Source organism: Ascaphus truei, chromosome 9, assembly GCF_040206685.1.
Source record: "Ascaphus truei isolate aAscTru1 chromosome 9, aAscTru1.hap1, whole genome shotgun sequence".
Taxonomy (NCBI): Eukaryota; Metazoa; Chordata; class Amphibia; order Anura; family Ascaphidae; genus Ascaphus; species Ascaphus truei.
In genome coordinates this window covers 1484534-1499625 of record NC_134491.1, presented here as the reverse complement: position 1 = coordinate 1499625, position 15092 = coordinate 1484534, and the positions used below count along the sequence as shown (strand labels likewise).

General features: G+C 46.6%; 1 protein-coding gene across 2 annotated transcripts in view; it reads left to right on the top strand.

The window, feature by feature from the left end:
- Positions 1–14863, top strand: part of G2E3 (G2/M-phase specific E3 ubiquitin protein ligase) — a 16217-nt gene extending 1354 nt beyond the window's left edge. Inside the window, exons 3-15 of one of the 2 annotated variants that reach the window (XM_075613197.1) lie at positions 325–422; positions 511–612; positions 1286–1410; positions 1990–2155; positions 4086–4192; positions 5398–5514; positions 5802–5926; positions 6141–6273; positions 7151–7467; positions 8545–8726; positions 8944–9116; positions 10387–10595; positions 12447–14863. In XM_075613197.1, coding sequence (XP_075469312.1) covers positions 325–422; positions 511–612; positions 1286–1410; positions 1990–2155; positions 4086–4192; positions 5398–5514; positions 5802–5926; positions 6141–6273; positions 7151–7467; positions 8545–8726; positions 8944–9116; positions 10387–10595; positions 12447–12673 — 2081 coding nt within the window. In that variant the 3' untranslated portion in view covers positions 12674–14863. The remainder of the gene's footprint in view (positions 1–324; positions 423–510; positions 613–1285; positions 1411–1989; positions 2156–4085; positions 4193–5397; positions 5515–5801; positions 5927–6140; positions 6274–7150; positions 7468–8544; positions 8727–8943; positions 9117–10386; positions 10596–12446) is intronic. The other variant, XM_075613196.1, reaches the window with a different exon arrangement.
- The last annotated feature ends 229 nt before the right edge of the window (positions 14864–15092 follow it).

Here is a 15092-nt window from a genome sequence, read left to right as displayed (position 1 = left end):
GGGAACTAAAGCATCACTGGGTTCCCATACTTTGTTTAAAATATGGGTGGGTGGGGAGGCAGGGGTGTAGGAGAAAAAACAGTAGTGATTGCTGCTTTAATTTAGACTTCATTCTCGTGTAGCTCCTATACTGTAATCATACATTTTATGAACATTTGGAGGCCCAGTTTCATGGAGGGTGTATCCTGCCTTCAATAGTACGAAGTTAGCAGTACTCCCAGCATTCCATGCAATTAGCAAAGTGGCTGTTTCATGGATGTATGCTGCTATTGGAAAGCCCAGAGTCATTTGATGCAGACATTGTGTAATCTGTGCTCTCTCCAGCATGTATGTTGTGTGACCGATGGGATGACTGCCCTGAAAAATATGGTGAGAAAAAGACCTACCATGAACACGGGCTGACTGTTCACTATTACTGTGTGGTAAGTGTCTGATTAGTGCAACAGTCCAGTTCATATGACGGTGAAACAGCTAAGTAGGGAGAAGGATATGATTGCCCTTTCTCCCCAGCTGATGTCTAGTGGAATCTGGCAGAGAGGGGAAGAAGATGAAGGTATATACGGATTTCTAGTTGAAGACATTAAGGAAGAAGTAAAGAGAGCCAGGAAGTTGGTAAGTGCTGAGCCTAGAAGCAAATGTTTCACCCTCACTGCTACAGCCCAGTATATCCATCATTTGTCTAATACGCCAACATTCTGTTGTGTAGACTAAATTGTAAAATTAATGTACTATAGTAAAGGATGCAGTGGAAATAAAGTAAAGGGGTACAAGGAGGTTGGGGTGTTTCTAAAAGCTGCTCGCCATGAAACAGGGATGTTAACTTTGCACTGGTCAATAGGTACGTATGATGGAGGCGGGAGAGAGAGGATTGAGCATCAGGAGGATGGGACATAGACTGCCTTGAGTCTGCTGCTCTGAGGACATGGAATCCCACAGGGGTGGTGCAGCCTGGGAGGGGATATGAGAGCAGACCTAGAGGGTGTGTGTGGGGCATTTACAATTGCATTGACTTTGCCTAAATGGAAGCAAATTAAAACGTGTTTTTTTTTTTTTATAATAAATTCCTTGACTGCTGGATGTGCTGCTGCCGTGTATTGTGTTGCATTTCATATTGTTGGTATATTGCGTTGCAGTCCCCTCTTGCAGTGAAGGGGTTAATCTCACCCCAAAGGGTCAGCCCTAATAAAAATAAAAACAAAAGTAAAATAAAATGCATGGGCTGTGGATGACGGGTCGGATTGAAGTGTGTGGAGGATTTATTTCTTTTCTCACTCCCACTTTGCAGAGGTGCATTCTCTGTAAGATGAAAGGCGCCTCCATCGGCTGCGTGGGACCACGGTGTAAGCGCAGTTTTCACTTCCCCTGCGGGGTGGAAGGGGAGTGTATCTTTCAGTTCACTGAAAACTTTGCGTAAGATCCTTTTTTTTTTCTGCTTTACAATTTTCTAGGCCCAGTAGAGATGGCAGACGAATGCAGGTTGTGTTTTAAGAATTCTAACCATAGTTAGCAGTTTGGAGGGAGGGGGGGGGGGGAAGAGACCTCCTGACTATTATCAGGGACAGGCTCAGATTGATCTTGATTTAGATCTAGCGGAAGTGCTGAAACAAGGAGTCGTGCTTTGTAGCTGGAGGATGGAAAGATCGGGAATGTGATTTTAAATCTTCATTGAAAGTGTAATGGATCCATCAAAACTGCATTCAAATAGAAGTGGTAGAGAATACAGTAATATTGATAATGAGTTGATTAAGATAGACAGCAGGTAGATCCTTTATTTATATTTAAATATCTAGGGTTCCAGTAGGGTCTGAGTGTTCACAGCCGGTAGGAAGGTGGGCTGACAATTTCCATATGATTTTTAGCCTCTAAACAGCTTTAGTTGGAAGTGCTCAGTGATACTCTTAATTGATTTGTATTGCAACTTGTTGGTTTTCTAGTGGGGAGAGTGAGAACCTGACCTGATTTTAACCTGTGTAACTTGTTTCTGTGCAGGTCATACTGCTGGGACCACCGCCCCGTTCAGAATATTCTCCCGTCGCATGGTCACGGCTCCTCCCCCTGCATCATATGTCTGGATTATGTGACGCATGTTCCTTCATATCACGTGGTGCGCAGCCCCTGCTGCAAAACGGCCTGGTTCCACAGAAACTGCTTACAGGTACCCAGCCTGTCTCACATCATCACTAAGGGCTCAGGTACCCAGCCTGTCTCACATCATCACTAAGGGCTCAGGTACCCAGCCTGTCTCACATCATCACTAAGGGCTCAGGTACCCAGCCTGCCTCACATCATCACTAAGGGCTCAGGTACCCAGCCTGCCTCACATCACTAGGGGCTCAGGTACCCAGCCTGTCTCACATCATCACTAAGGGCTCAGGTACCCAGCCCGCCTCACATCACTAACGGCTCGGGTACCCAGCCTGTCTCACATCATCACTAAGGGCTCAGGTACCCAGCCTGTCTCACATCATCACTAAGGGCTCAGGTACCCAGCCTGTCTCACATCATCACTAAGGGCTCAGGTACCCAGCCTGTCTCACATCATCACTAAGGGCTCAGGTACCCCGCCTGTCTCACATCATCACTAAGGGCTCAGGTACCCCGCCTGTCTCACATCATCACTAAGGGCTCAGGTACCCCGCCTGTCTCACATCATCACTAAGGGCTCAGGTACCCAGCCTGTCTCACATCATCACTAAGGGCTCAGGTACCCAGCCTGTCTCACATCATCACTAAGGGCTCAGGTACCCAGCCTGTCTCACATCATCACTAAGGGCTCAGGTACCCAGCCTGTCTCACATCATCACTAAGGGCTCAGGTACCCAGCCTGTCTCACATCATCACTAAGGGCTCAGGTACCCAGCCTGTCTCACATCATCACTAAGGGCTCAGGTACCCAGCCTGTCTCACATCATCACTAAGGGCTCAGGTACCCAGCCTGTCTCACATCATCACTAAGGGCTCAGGTACCCAGCCTGTCTCACATCATCACTAAGGGCTCAGGTACCCAGCCTGTCTCACATCATCACTAAGGGCTCAGGTACCCAGCCTGTCTCACATCATCACTAAGGGCTCAGGTACCCAGCCTGTCTCACATCATCACTAAGGGCTCAGGTACCCAGCCTGTCTCACATCATCACTAAGGGCTCAGGTACCCAGCCTGCCTCACATCATCACTAAGGGCTCAGGTACCCCGCCTGCCTCACATCATCACTAAGGGCTCAGGTACCCCGCCTGTCTCACATCATCACTAAGGGCTCAGGTACCCCGCCTGTCTCACATCATCACTAAGGGCTCAGGTACCCCGCCTGCCTCACATCATCACTAAGGGCTCAGGTACCCAGCCTGCCTCACATCATCACTAAGGGCTCAGGTACCCCGCCTGTCTCACATCATCACTAAGGGCTCAGGTACCCCGCCTGCCTCACATCATCACTAAGGGCTCAGGTACCCAGCCTGCCTCACATCATCACTAAGGGCTCAGGTACCCCGTCTGCCTCACATCATCACTAAGGGCTCAGGTACCCAGCCTGTCTCACATCATCACTAAGGGCTCAGGTACCCCGTCTGCCTCACTTACATTAATCACTAAGGGCTTAGTACCTTCTAGGGTCAAAGGGTCTTTTTGTTACTAAAATCTGACACCATAAGTATTCAACTCCCTTTTTAAGGTTAGTTTGTAAACATGATGCGCTGACACTTGGGAGGTGGGTTCATTTTCTTCTGGCAGATCCCTTTAGTCTGATATTACTGTGTTCCACAAGCGTTTGCAAAAGCTCTCACCTCTCTTTTTTTTTTTAAATTTTTTTTTTTTAAGGAAAACACTTGATTGACAAACACTGGCCTGTAAGAAATGCAATTTGTAATTTAATTTCCAAAGAAGCAAAAAAATGACCAAATATTTACTTTTAGCTTGATTTCGATTATTTTAAGAAAACCAATTAGATTGTTAAACGCTTTACAAAATGTTGTGTTTTTTTTTTTGGGAGACTGGCTACTTGGGATTGCATCTATCACTATCCCTTGGTGTTTTTCACTGAGGGTATTTTTTAACCCAGAATTGCCCTCACTGTTTGCTCTGTCCGCAGTACCAAGCCCTGAGCGCCGGGTTATTCTTCTTCCGCTGCTCCGTGTGTAATAACAAGAAGAAATTCCAAAGTGAGATGCTGCGCATTGGGATCCATATCCCAGAGAGGTATTGTGTCCCTATTCCATATCTAATTAACAATAATGTTGATTGCTGCTCAATGACTCGTCCCTGCCAACTATTTAAAGATCGTCCGTGTGGTTCTGATCCAGACCTGGGTTTCTATTTCCATGTAATGTGTCTGTTGGCAAGCGTGGGGAAAGTGCTAAAGAAAGACCGACTCTGGTCCATTTCACACTGCGGCCTGGCGTTGGTTATGCAAAGAAGTCCTACACCATCACTGATTAAAAAAAAGGCCTGGCCTGCACTGTTAGTGTTAATACAGTATAGTGTTCTGACGTGGTCCACACCTATAATCGTGTTAAAGGGTCCGCACTGTATTGAAATAAAGGGGTAATGCAGAGGCTTTGAGTTTTCTTAAACTTTTTTAATTTTCCAGTTAGAATACTGTCCTAAAAAGTGTAACTGTGTCCCTCCCACCACCCCCTGATTACACAGCGTGTGTGTGTGTGTGTGTGTGTGTGTGTGTGTGTGTGTGTGTGTGTGTGTGTGTGTGTGTGTGTGTGTGTGTGTGTGTGTGTGTGTGTGTGTGTGTGTGTGTGTGTGTGTGTGTGTGTGTGTGTGTGTGTGTGTGTGTGTGTGTGTGTGACGTATTAAAAAATTTTTTATTTCAGGTGTTATTTACTTATTTTAACACACACACACACACTCATATACTTCTTACATTTTCAGCGGCGGTAGCGGCGCGATTTCTTTCTTTTTTTCTTCTTTCCCCCCTGTCGGCCGGTTCTACTCTCCTTGCCGTGCGCTAGCGCTGCGTCATTATAGAAATGCTGACTAACGTCAGCCAACTAAAATTTTGCGCGCCCGGCACTATAGAACGGGCCTAATGTGTGACTGCTAGAATGGATCAGAGCTTGTGGGTTCGATCTGTGTGTCACTTTATCTCCCTGTATATCTAGATATGGGATTGGAAGCTCTTCAGAGCAGAGGCCACTCCCATCCAGAACTACACATGCTCCCAATTGCACTCCGATAACACCTTATTCCATACGGAAATGTATAAATATGACTCCATTTTTGGGTGCCATGAGACCGGTTACCTGGTGCAGTTGGGAACCTTGTCGTTTTGAATACATATAACGGATCCTGAGCGGAAAATTAATGGCGCGTGAGATTTTGTCATCATTGTAGCACTTTATAACAATACAGTTATTATCAAAGGTCAGGTTAAGATGGTTTCCTTTCTGCAGAGATGCATCATGGGAGCTGGAGGAAAATGCTTACCAGGATCTGTTGGTGCGATACCAGCGCTGCGATGTACAGAAGTGTCTCTGCCAGCGTGGGCGAGAGTGTAACAGCCCAAATGGGTGAGTCTCCTGACATGGTCCTGCAAGCTCATGTCACCGACCCTTCTCGGCATTTACAGAATGCGCAAGTGTAACATTATTTCGGCATTAACCTCTTTTCTGCCAGAGGGCACAATGTCCGTGGTGGCGAAGAAGAGGTTACCGGGGCACTAAGGTGCAGACTTTCTTGTAAAGTGTATCGGGGGCAAATGGTTTAAGCTTCCTTCACCTGAATGGGGTGGACAGTTACCTGTGTGAGTAAAGATGGCAGAGATTTCCTACCTGTGATCGGGTGTCTTTCCCTGCAGTAAGTGGGAGGTCATGCTGTGTCAGTGTTGCGGGTCCAGCGGTACACACCGGGCCTGCTCCTCTCTCCAGCAGTTGAAGGAGAACTGGGAGTGTTCAGAGTGTAGCAGCATTATGTACACACCAGGTAAGAAATTCCCCACACAAATCCCCTGTAACGTATTTGTGTAACTGAACCCCTTCATAGCTAGAGGTGCCTGAAACCGCATTCTGAATGAGGGTACAATCACCGCAAAACCAATGGAAATTCTGTGATCTGCTAGGAAACTTTGGCCATGTTTACATCGGAGGAAAGCGCAGATTTACTAACTTTCAGCGCGGTCCGTGTCTCCTATTAACAGTGAACCATAAGAGGTCGCGTCCAGCATCACTGGCTCCATCTGACAGGATACGGTGTGAGCAGTTTGGGATGGAGCAGCAGTCTCCCAAATGCCCCAGAATGTCCCAAAGTCCCGGGAGCAAGGTCCCCCTGAGGTAGGCAGCGAGAGTTAGATTAACATACAGGTTGCATTATGGTAATGGCACAGCGGTTCATGCGAGAAGAGCATGCAGCAGGGCGCTCCACTCGCTTGCATGGGCTTTGGAAAGCATCCACAAGACTTGACCATATATGGATCTGCTAATGGAGTTAAGAACAAGCTGGGCTGACAAGTACAGAGGTTCAGATCTCAAATGCCAAGTGTATCTTGATGCAATGTTATCCACATATATACAGTATATCTCAAAGTGTAAACAATATATTCCTTACATCTGTAACATTGTGGCAGGAGAATGAATGGCTTTTAGTTCAACGATATGGGGTGCAGAAAGCAACCATAAAAAAAGGAAAGGGGTTGGGAGAGGCAATGAAGACATTTGGGTTCAATTGCCATTATAAATCATTAAATACTCCTGCTGGTTTGTTTTCATTAAGTGTCTCTCCCGTGTGTCACCCTGTACCCTCTGCCAGTGAAAGGCTCTTCCATAACATAAGTGAATGTCTCTTTATGTCCCTGTCACTTGGGTAATACCTGTGGTTTTGCAGCCTCCTCTCTGCAACCTATAGCGGGGAGGGGGGGTTGTCAACTCCAGTCCTCAAGGGCCTCCAACAGGTCAGGTTTTCAGGATATCTCTGCTTCAGTACAGGTAACGTTGTCAATGACTGAGGCACCTGTGCTGAAGTGGGGATTTCCTGAAAACCTGGCCTGTTGGTGACCCTTGAGGTATGGCCTTGGCCACCCCTGTTACAACGCATTAACACACGTTTTATTTACGAAAGCCCCATGCAAGTCAGTGAGTATACCTCTTTATCAGCACTATAGCAGATGAATGAATAACTTCCATAGTGATATCTCGGATTCGTCTCTTTCAGGCAGATCCTGACTCCACACAGGCCAGTGTCCAACATCCTGCGGGAGCTCCAGCTTCAGATTGACCCCAGCTTAACCTGCGTGCTGCGCGTGTGGAGGACAAATCTCTGGAGAAGCTCGCTCAAGGCTTTCCGGAAGCGCAGCTTCTGCCCCTCCAACATTCTGCGTGTGAAGTTCGTGGTGGGCAAGCGGCGGAGGGTGGTGTCCGTTGCGCCAGATGGCTCCAAAGCGGAGTATTTCGGCCTTTTGCTGCGAACGATCCAGGACTCCACACTGCTAGAGGGGTCTGAATACAAGAACCTTTCCCTCAACCTGGAAGGTGAGAACACAAAGTTTGTATGAAGACCATTGGCCTTATTTACCCGTGCTAAACCATAAGACACCTTGCAGCTCCGTCAGACACCTTATAGCCTATTCCCTTGAATGGTGCGGAAGGTGTATTTTTGAAATGGCAATGCTGGCTAAATATTGTCTTGAATGCCCTAATGAAGTAACAGCGCCTTAACGTAAATATGACCCTGTAGTTAGCGAACATGTTTCTGCATTTCATCTGCTAATACAGGGGGCGCGCAAACTTTTCTATCTGTGCTCTCACCTCCTGCTTGCGTGCGCCCCCACCCGCATGGCGTCATTTTCCTCGGGGTTGCCATGGCAAAGTGTCGCGCTAAGGTAAGGGAGTATTACAGAGGCCTCGCACGGTCACCCGGCATTTAATTTAAATAACTTCGGGGAAGCGCGGGGCCTCTGTAACCACTGCTGCCCCCTCCCACCCCAACACAAAATTTTGCGCACCCCTGTGCTGGAAGACCCAGCATCATGTAGCGGGGGACGTACCTGGGTTTGCTCTTAAGTGAGTAAATAAGGATGGGGCCAAGTTACAAAGCTCTCCTGAGAACTTTCTGCTTTTATGCCGTCCCGTAAAATTATTTGACATGAATAGTGTTGAGTCTTTATAATGTAGACAAATGCTGAACAGTGCTTCCAAAGCTGCATTTATTGGCTATTTCTTAGAGTATTCACGAATCTGCTTTAAAGGGGCGGAACAACCTACATACACACTGCTCTTTTTTTTATCATTTACCTAATGAGTGGATGGAGGCATAGAAGTGACAATATGTAACTTCCCTCATAAAAATGAAGATACTGCTTTATACGGTGACACTGGGTATAACCCGCACTTTTTTTTTTTTTTAATATTTTTTTTTTATCTCTGGATGGAGACCTGTGAAGCATCATGGGAGATCTCCAGTACCAGCTGACCCCTACTGTCCAATTACTAGTGTCGCACATCAACCTCTGGACTGCACACCCGGGGAAGGAGCAGCTGGAGGTATATGGCGATGCCCTGTATTGCTAGCACTCAAGTCCCGCTTTGTCCCATCCCTCCCCTTCCCAGCGCTGCAGGATAACCTGTACTATGAAGCCGGTAGGATGGTGGCAGTCGCCCTAGTGCATGGTGGTCCGGCTCCGGGTTTCTTCTCCCAGACCCTCTTCAGCTGCCTCATCCACGAGCCTCAGTACGTGAAGCCGGTATTAGAAGACGTGGCTGATCCTGATGTGGCGCAGGCAATAGTAAAGGTATGAAAGCGGCACTAGCAAAATGTTGGCATCACAACATGGTACGGTCACCTCGTTCCAAAGTTATGCTGCTGATCTCGGGGCCTACGAGCTGCCGTTCTGTATCTTCGCGCTTTTTGTCCATGCCTGTGATACCGAACCCCAAGAAACAGGGTTAACCTGGATGGCCAAGAACATGTTATATTTAGTATTTGACGACTCCCTCTCCCCTCCGCAGATCCGGTCTTCCACTAAATTGCAGATGTTGCGCTCCGCCGTCATCCATTACTTTGACTATCTGTCGGAGACTGGCTCCCTGCGCCTCACAAATTTCCTGAGCGACAAGCTCCTGCTAGTCAATGACATGTTGGCCTATCACGTTATCCGCAGGGTGCAGGCGCCCCTAGAAAGGTGAGTCTAGGAACGGACGCACTCCGCTACCAGACAGGCCGCTAACACATTGCACAGCTGCGGAATTATTAAAACCTCATGAAAGCGACAATCCCACCTAGCCGGACAAAAAAACTTTTGTAAATATTATAACCTGATTTTAGTTGAAAGCCGATCTAAAGGCTAATAGTTGACATTTTTTTTTATTTCGTTGTAAATTAATTACAAGTTGAATTTCTTAGGGGCCTTTAAATGGATGTGGGGGGGGGCGGGGGTAGTGTTTGTTGGTTTTCTTCTCTACTTTTAGACCACCCTGTTCCCGTCAGAGAGCCAATACAGATTGGGAGAGGCGCAGCTAGGGGGTTTTGTCTATGCAAACTCCAGTTGAACACACACACACATCACACACATCACACACATCACACACACATCACACACATCACACACACATCACACACACAACACAACACACACATCACACACACAACACAACACACACAACACACACATCACACACATCACACACATCACACACAACACACACACAACACACACACAACACACACACATCACACACACATCACACACACATCACACACACATCACACACACATCACACACACATCACACACACAACACACACACAACACACACACATCACACACACATCACACACACACATCACACACACATCACACACACAACACACATCACACATCACACACACAACACACATCACACACAACACACATCACACACACAACACACATCACACACACAACACACATCACACACACAACACACAACACACACACAACACACAACACACACACACACATCACACTGACATCAGACAAAAGGGAGAAGCCAGAGGAAATGAAACCCCTCTCGCAGGTCACCCTCTTTACAAAGTAATTTTAAAAAAAATGATCTGCTTATAGGGTGTCATATTATTATAAAAACATTGATTGCTTAGATGTGACCCTTAAAAAATGTCACCAGTATCAGTACACAGAGGGCCTAGGAGGGATCGGCTCTTCTAAGCACTGTTATATTGGTGTACGGAAGGCAATGGGATTCAATCATTTCTATCTTGGAGGGGGGTGGGGGGGCGCAGCTCTAAGGGATTGTGTTTTTTTGGGGGAATAAAAATGGTAATTGTCTAATTTTGGGTATTTAAAAAAAAAAACATTTTTTATCTCTTATAAATATCATTTAAAAAAAAAAACCGTACACACCGTGAGACATCACCATTTATGAATCTTTGCGTTTTATTTATTGTATCTTCCAGCTTTAAGCAAGGTTTGAAAACCCTGGGGGTGCTGGAGAAAATACAGGCTCACCCCAGCGCCTTCTGGAGCGTGTTGTGCCTGAGGCCGGAGAAGCTGACCGCAAAAGCTCTGAGCAACCTGTTTTCCGTTTCATATCCCGCAGACCTGAGCAGCGCCCAGCAGAGCCTCGCCGCCAGCTGCTGGGCAGATTACCTGGAAGACTCGGAAGGTCAGGATCTCTCCCTTTCCCACGGCGCAGTTGGTTACTGACATCAGTGGGTGTGCTGCTAACACGGTCACAGACTTAAGGCCTGTCTCTCTGCCTGTGGTATCTAATTAACACCTTTTGTTGCCCTGCAATGCGTTGCAGGCTCCTGTGGCAACAAAGAGGTTAATGGTTAGCTCGTGTGTTTTATAAAACTCTGAAAATTAACTTGCAGCACAGCATTATTCGGCCTTGCAACTTGTTACTTTATCCTTCGCTTGTGATTGTACATAAAGGTTTGCCAGGGAAGCAGATGTTGGACTGTTGATGTACTTCAAAGTTCTAGTAGTCGGACCTGTCCAGGAGAAGTGTAGGTTCCTTTTTAGGTGCGATCCACCCAAGTGTACACTTATATTTTAGTGAATAAACATGGATCCATTCTGTATCATAAGCTATAATGTATCCTCCCCTTTACCTTATGTTATTTACTTACAGCTCTTATCCCCATTTATATGTACTTTACTTTTCTCTGTATTGTACGGTTGTGAAGTGCTGCATACACTGGTGCTATAATCATGGGATTATACATACATCTGTTTTTAACTGCACAGAACCCCCCCCTCCCCTCCCCCATGGATTCATTGTAACTCTCCGCAAACAGCTAAAGATTACACTGTGATGAGGACTCTTGATTCTTATTTCTGTAGTTAGGGAGCTGCCAGGGACACGCTGCACACAGTTAACCTCATAGACTAAGGACCTGCTGCGGCCGGCAGCACGCCACCAGCTCCTTTCCTCAGTCTGGAGGTCCCCGCTGGCTCCTTCCGACAGGGCTGACTGCGTGCTGTGACGCGTCGGCCGGCCAATGCTGCAAGCTTCTGGTGAACAGAAGCGCTGATGCGTCACGTGGTGCAGCAGTCAGCCAATGAGGAAAGGAGCTACAGGAGGGAGGAGGCTAGGAGGGGAGTCTGTGAGGCAGCCGTGCATGGCTCTCCCTCCCGTGCATACATCATCTCCCAATACATGTGTAATGCTCCCCATATCCTGCGCTCCCCATTTCCCTGTGTTCGCTAATGGGAGACAAGGCGCATGGGAGAAGGGGGGGGTGTCTCTGAGTTTGCGGAGAGCTGCAGAGACCGGGGGGGGGCGGGGAGCTACAGAGACCGGGTGGGGAGAGCTGCAGAGCCCGGGGGGGGGGGGGGTCGGGGAGAGCTGCAGAGCCCGGGTGGGGGGGTGAGGAGCTGCAGAGACATTGCCGCCCCCCCTCCCGACCCGTTTTGTCTACGTCCCCCGCACGCAAAAATGCTTCCTATGGACCACAATCCGCCTGAAGTGCCTCTTCACACGCCGCTGCAGTGCGGGCGCGCTGACTGAGGCAGCGGGGCCTCGGCCTTAGGCTTTGACCATGCTGGGGGGTACGTGCGCATGACGTCACCCCTGTGAAGTGGAAGCGTTTTGTGGACAAGCACGGTAGGGGCGTCACGGAGCTTGTTCACCCTGATTGGGCGAAACGCTCATGTGACCTGCCAGTCGCACAGAGGAGTCAGTTTGAACTGATTCCTCGCGCACTGCGCGTCCCCTCCTGCTGTCGTGCGAGGTTGATAGGCGCGATCGATGCCTTAAGGCAATGTGATTGCGACGCGCGGTCTTCGGCAGCATGGACGCCGCCTTAGACATAGCCAGGTTATGCACTGGTATTGTGGAATTGTGCACAGATATTCAGGATGTATGAGCCTGTATCTCGGTCATGACACTTTCTTTATCATTGGATAGTATGGGTTTGATGTGACCTGCCTCTGGACGGTGCCGCTCATAGGGAGTGTGCTAAGCTGGAGAAGCAGCTCATGTAGCTTAATCATGTCTATTTTCTTGCAGAGGGGATGACGGTGTTTTCCCTGGAAGACCTTCTGAGCTTTGCAACGGGTTTGGACTCTATTCCCCCAGCTGGTTGTGAGCCGCAGCCCTCCATCCATTTCCAGTACGGGGTTCTCCCGTTGGCTCAGAAGTGTACTAACTGCCTGGAGCTTCCTGTGCCCCTCAGCTACGCCGCGTTTAAAAAGACCATGGAGCAGGCCATCGCGGACTCCTTGGGGAAAGCGTAACTTTCTTGCCTTGGATTTTATTCTTTCGGCTCTGCTGCCAGTGCCTGTTCTGGGTCACTGTTCCGAGTATTAGCCCTAGATGTTGCTGACTTTGCACTTGGATTCCTGTTCTTGGGGTAACAGACTGACCTGCGAATATGAGGAACCCCCTACCAATCACTGTGCTGTGAAACCGTGACATTCCCTAGGATTCATCCCTGCATTGTTGAGGTCATTGAGACCGCTGTGCCAAGCTTACCCTCCGCTGACATTCCCTGTTTATTGGATTCCTGGTTGCCTGTTAATTAGGCTGCCATCTGGGAAGCAAAATGAATTGTTCTCTCCCATCCTTGTCTGTTCCCACAGAAGCCGAGACTTTGGGATTAGTGACGATTCAGCAACGCGCTGCAGCCTGAGTCTGTTTTCCAGCGGCAGGAATGACATCACAGACCCAAGATGGTGTTATACCCCTTTTTGTGTATTTTCTGTTTAACCATTTTACTGCCAGAGGGGATTGCCTCGCTGCTCTATAGGCCCTTCTAGCAGCGGAGGAGGGAATACATCTGCTGAGGTGGGCAGGTTTAGCTGGTGCCAACGTTATAAAATGTCGGGTGATGTCACTAAGCTTGTTGAAAGCTTAGGTCATATAATAAACTCACTCCAACTTTGTTACTCTGAGTATCTAATTGGGGGGTGGAGGGGAGCGAGAGAGAAGGAGCTGTATGTCTAAGCTACCAATCTAAAGGAACAGATTGGCCTTGTAAACTATATACAAATTCTGTGTTCTTTGCCAAGTTAACTTGTTTGTGTCTAGGAAACGTGTGTCCTTTTTTCATAGGAAGTTCTCTCCGTGTCCTGTGCTCTGTTTGAACGTGTCATAAGTCAAACTAGTTCTGTGTGACAGTACAGTAGTAACATTACTGTGTCAACCTTCCTTGTTTTCAGATACTTGGTGCAACTGTCATTTTTCTTTTTTTTTTTTTTAAAAAAAACAGTATTTATAACAAAAGGTATTTAGAACCATTGTTTCTTTTACGTGACTCAGATATAGATCACGTGTGGACTTACTATAAAAATGTATTTTAAGTTCTCTAGTATTTGTTAGAATGCTAAATATTTTTGAGGTACGGGAGGGTATTTTTGCTTATGTCCGTTGTGGTTGAATGCTCCTGATCCCGTGTAGGTTCCATGCTCCTGCAGCGTATTTTCTCAATACCTTCATTGTGGTGGGACTGCCAGCATTGGGATGTATGTAACATTTCTGTTTCTCTTTTAGTGGTTATATATTATGAAATCTGGCCCTGTGCTTTTTTCAGAATCTATGTATTAATAATGGTGGTTATGGATTCTTATTCAAAAAAATATATAGTTTTGAATGTATTATGCAACATACAGGTGGGATCTGAGCTGGATGAATTAGCTCAAGAAATAGGTACTCCACACCAAAAAAAACATCCATACTACCATGAGGCTTTATTACAATTTAATTATAGTGAACTATTTTATATAAAAAAATTTTTTTATAAACACTGTGCCATAAACCCAGCATTGGGTTTTGTTTCACTTTCTTTTTACTGGTGAAGTGACTTGCATCCCCTCTCTGGTGCTTTGTTTATCATTCCGTTTCTAACAAAACAAAAAGTTTTTGTTTTGAAACTAGAAAATGGGATGGTACCTGCTTTTTACATGTAAAACATTTAGTTCTTAATCTGTTATATCCAGCTTTTTGGAGTTGACGATAAACAATCTAAAATTTCATTTAGTATGTTTTTTCTTTCTTTCTTTCTTTCTCCCTTTCTACCCCCCCCCCCCCCCCCCCTCCTCCACATAGAAAAGGAAACTGAATTAAATGTTTGATTCTTTTGGTGCTGGGGTAAATTTGCCTAAATATACATTGTTGTAGAAATTAAACCCATTAGCTGCTTGAGGTATTGGTTCAAATAATGACATGGAGACAAGTTAAACAGTTTACCCACCTAATGATGTGCAAAAAAACTAAGTTTAAAATTTCAGTTTTGTTATTGTCTAATAAATGAATTGTATTTTGTGCTTGTACTAATATATATATATATATTTTTTTTTTTTTTTTGTGTGTGAACTAACAATATATTTTGCTACCTTCCTCAGCCAACAATTCACAGCAATGTCTAATGTTAAGGATCCAACTTTTCTACTGGAGTAAGAATGCTCTATATAAACGCCATTAATTTGTATTTATTTACTTAGTGCGTGTGTACCTAGAAAAATAATCCCCTTGTGAGCACATTTGCATGTCTGACAGGTCTACAACCCTGCCTTTCCCCATTGTGTTTTAAGCCGTGCTTATAGTGCTGGCGACGGAGTCAATGTATTTGATTTGGAGCGACATTGCGTCGCAAGGTACTGAAAGCGCAGCCTTAGGCCGCGCTTATAGTGCCGGCGAAGCAACGTCGCTCCAAAT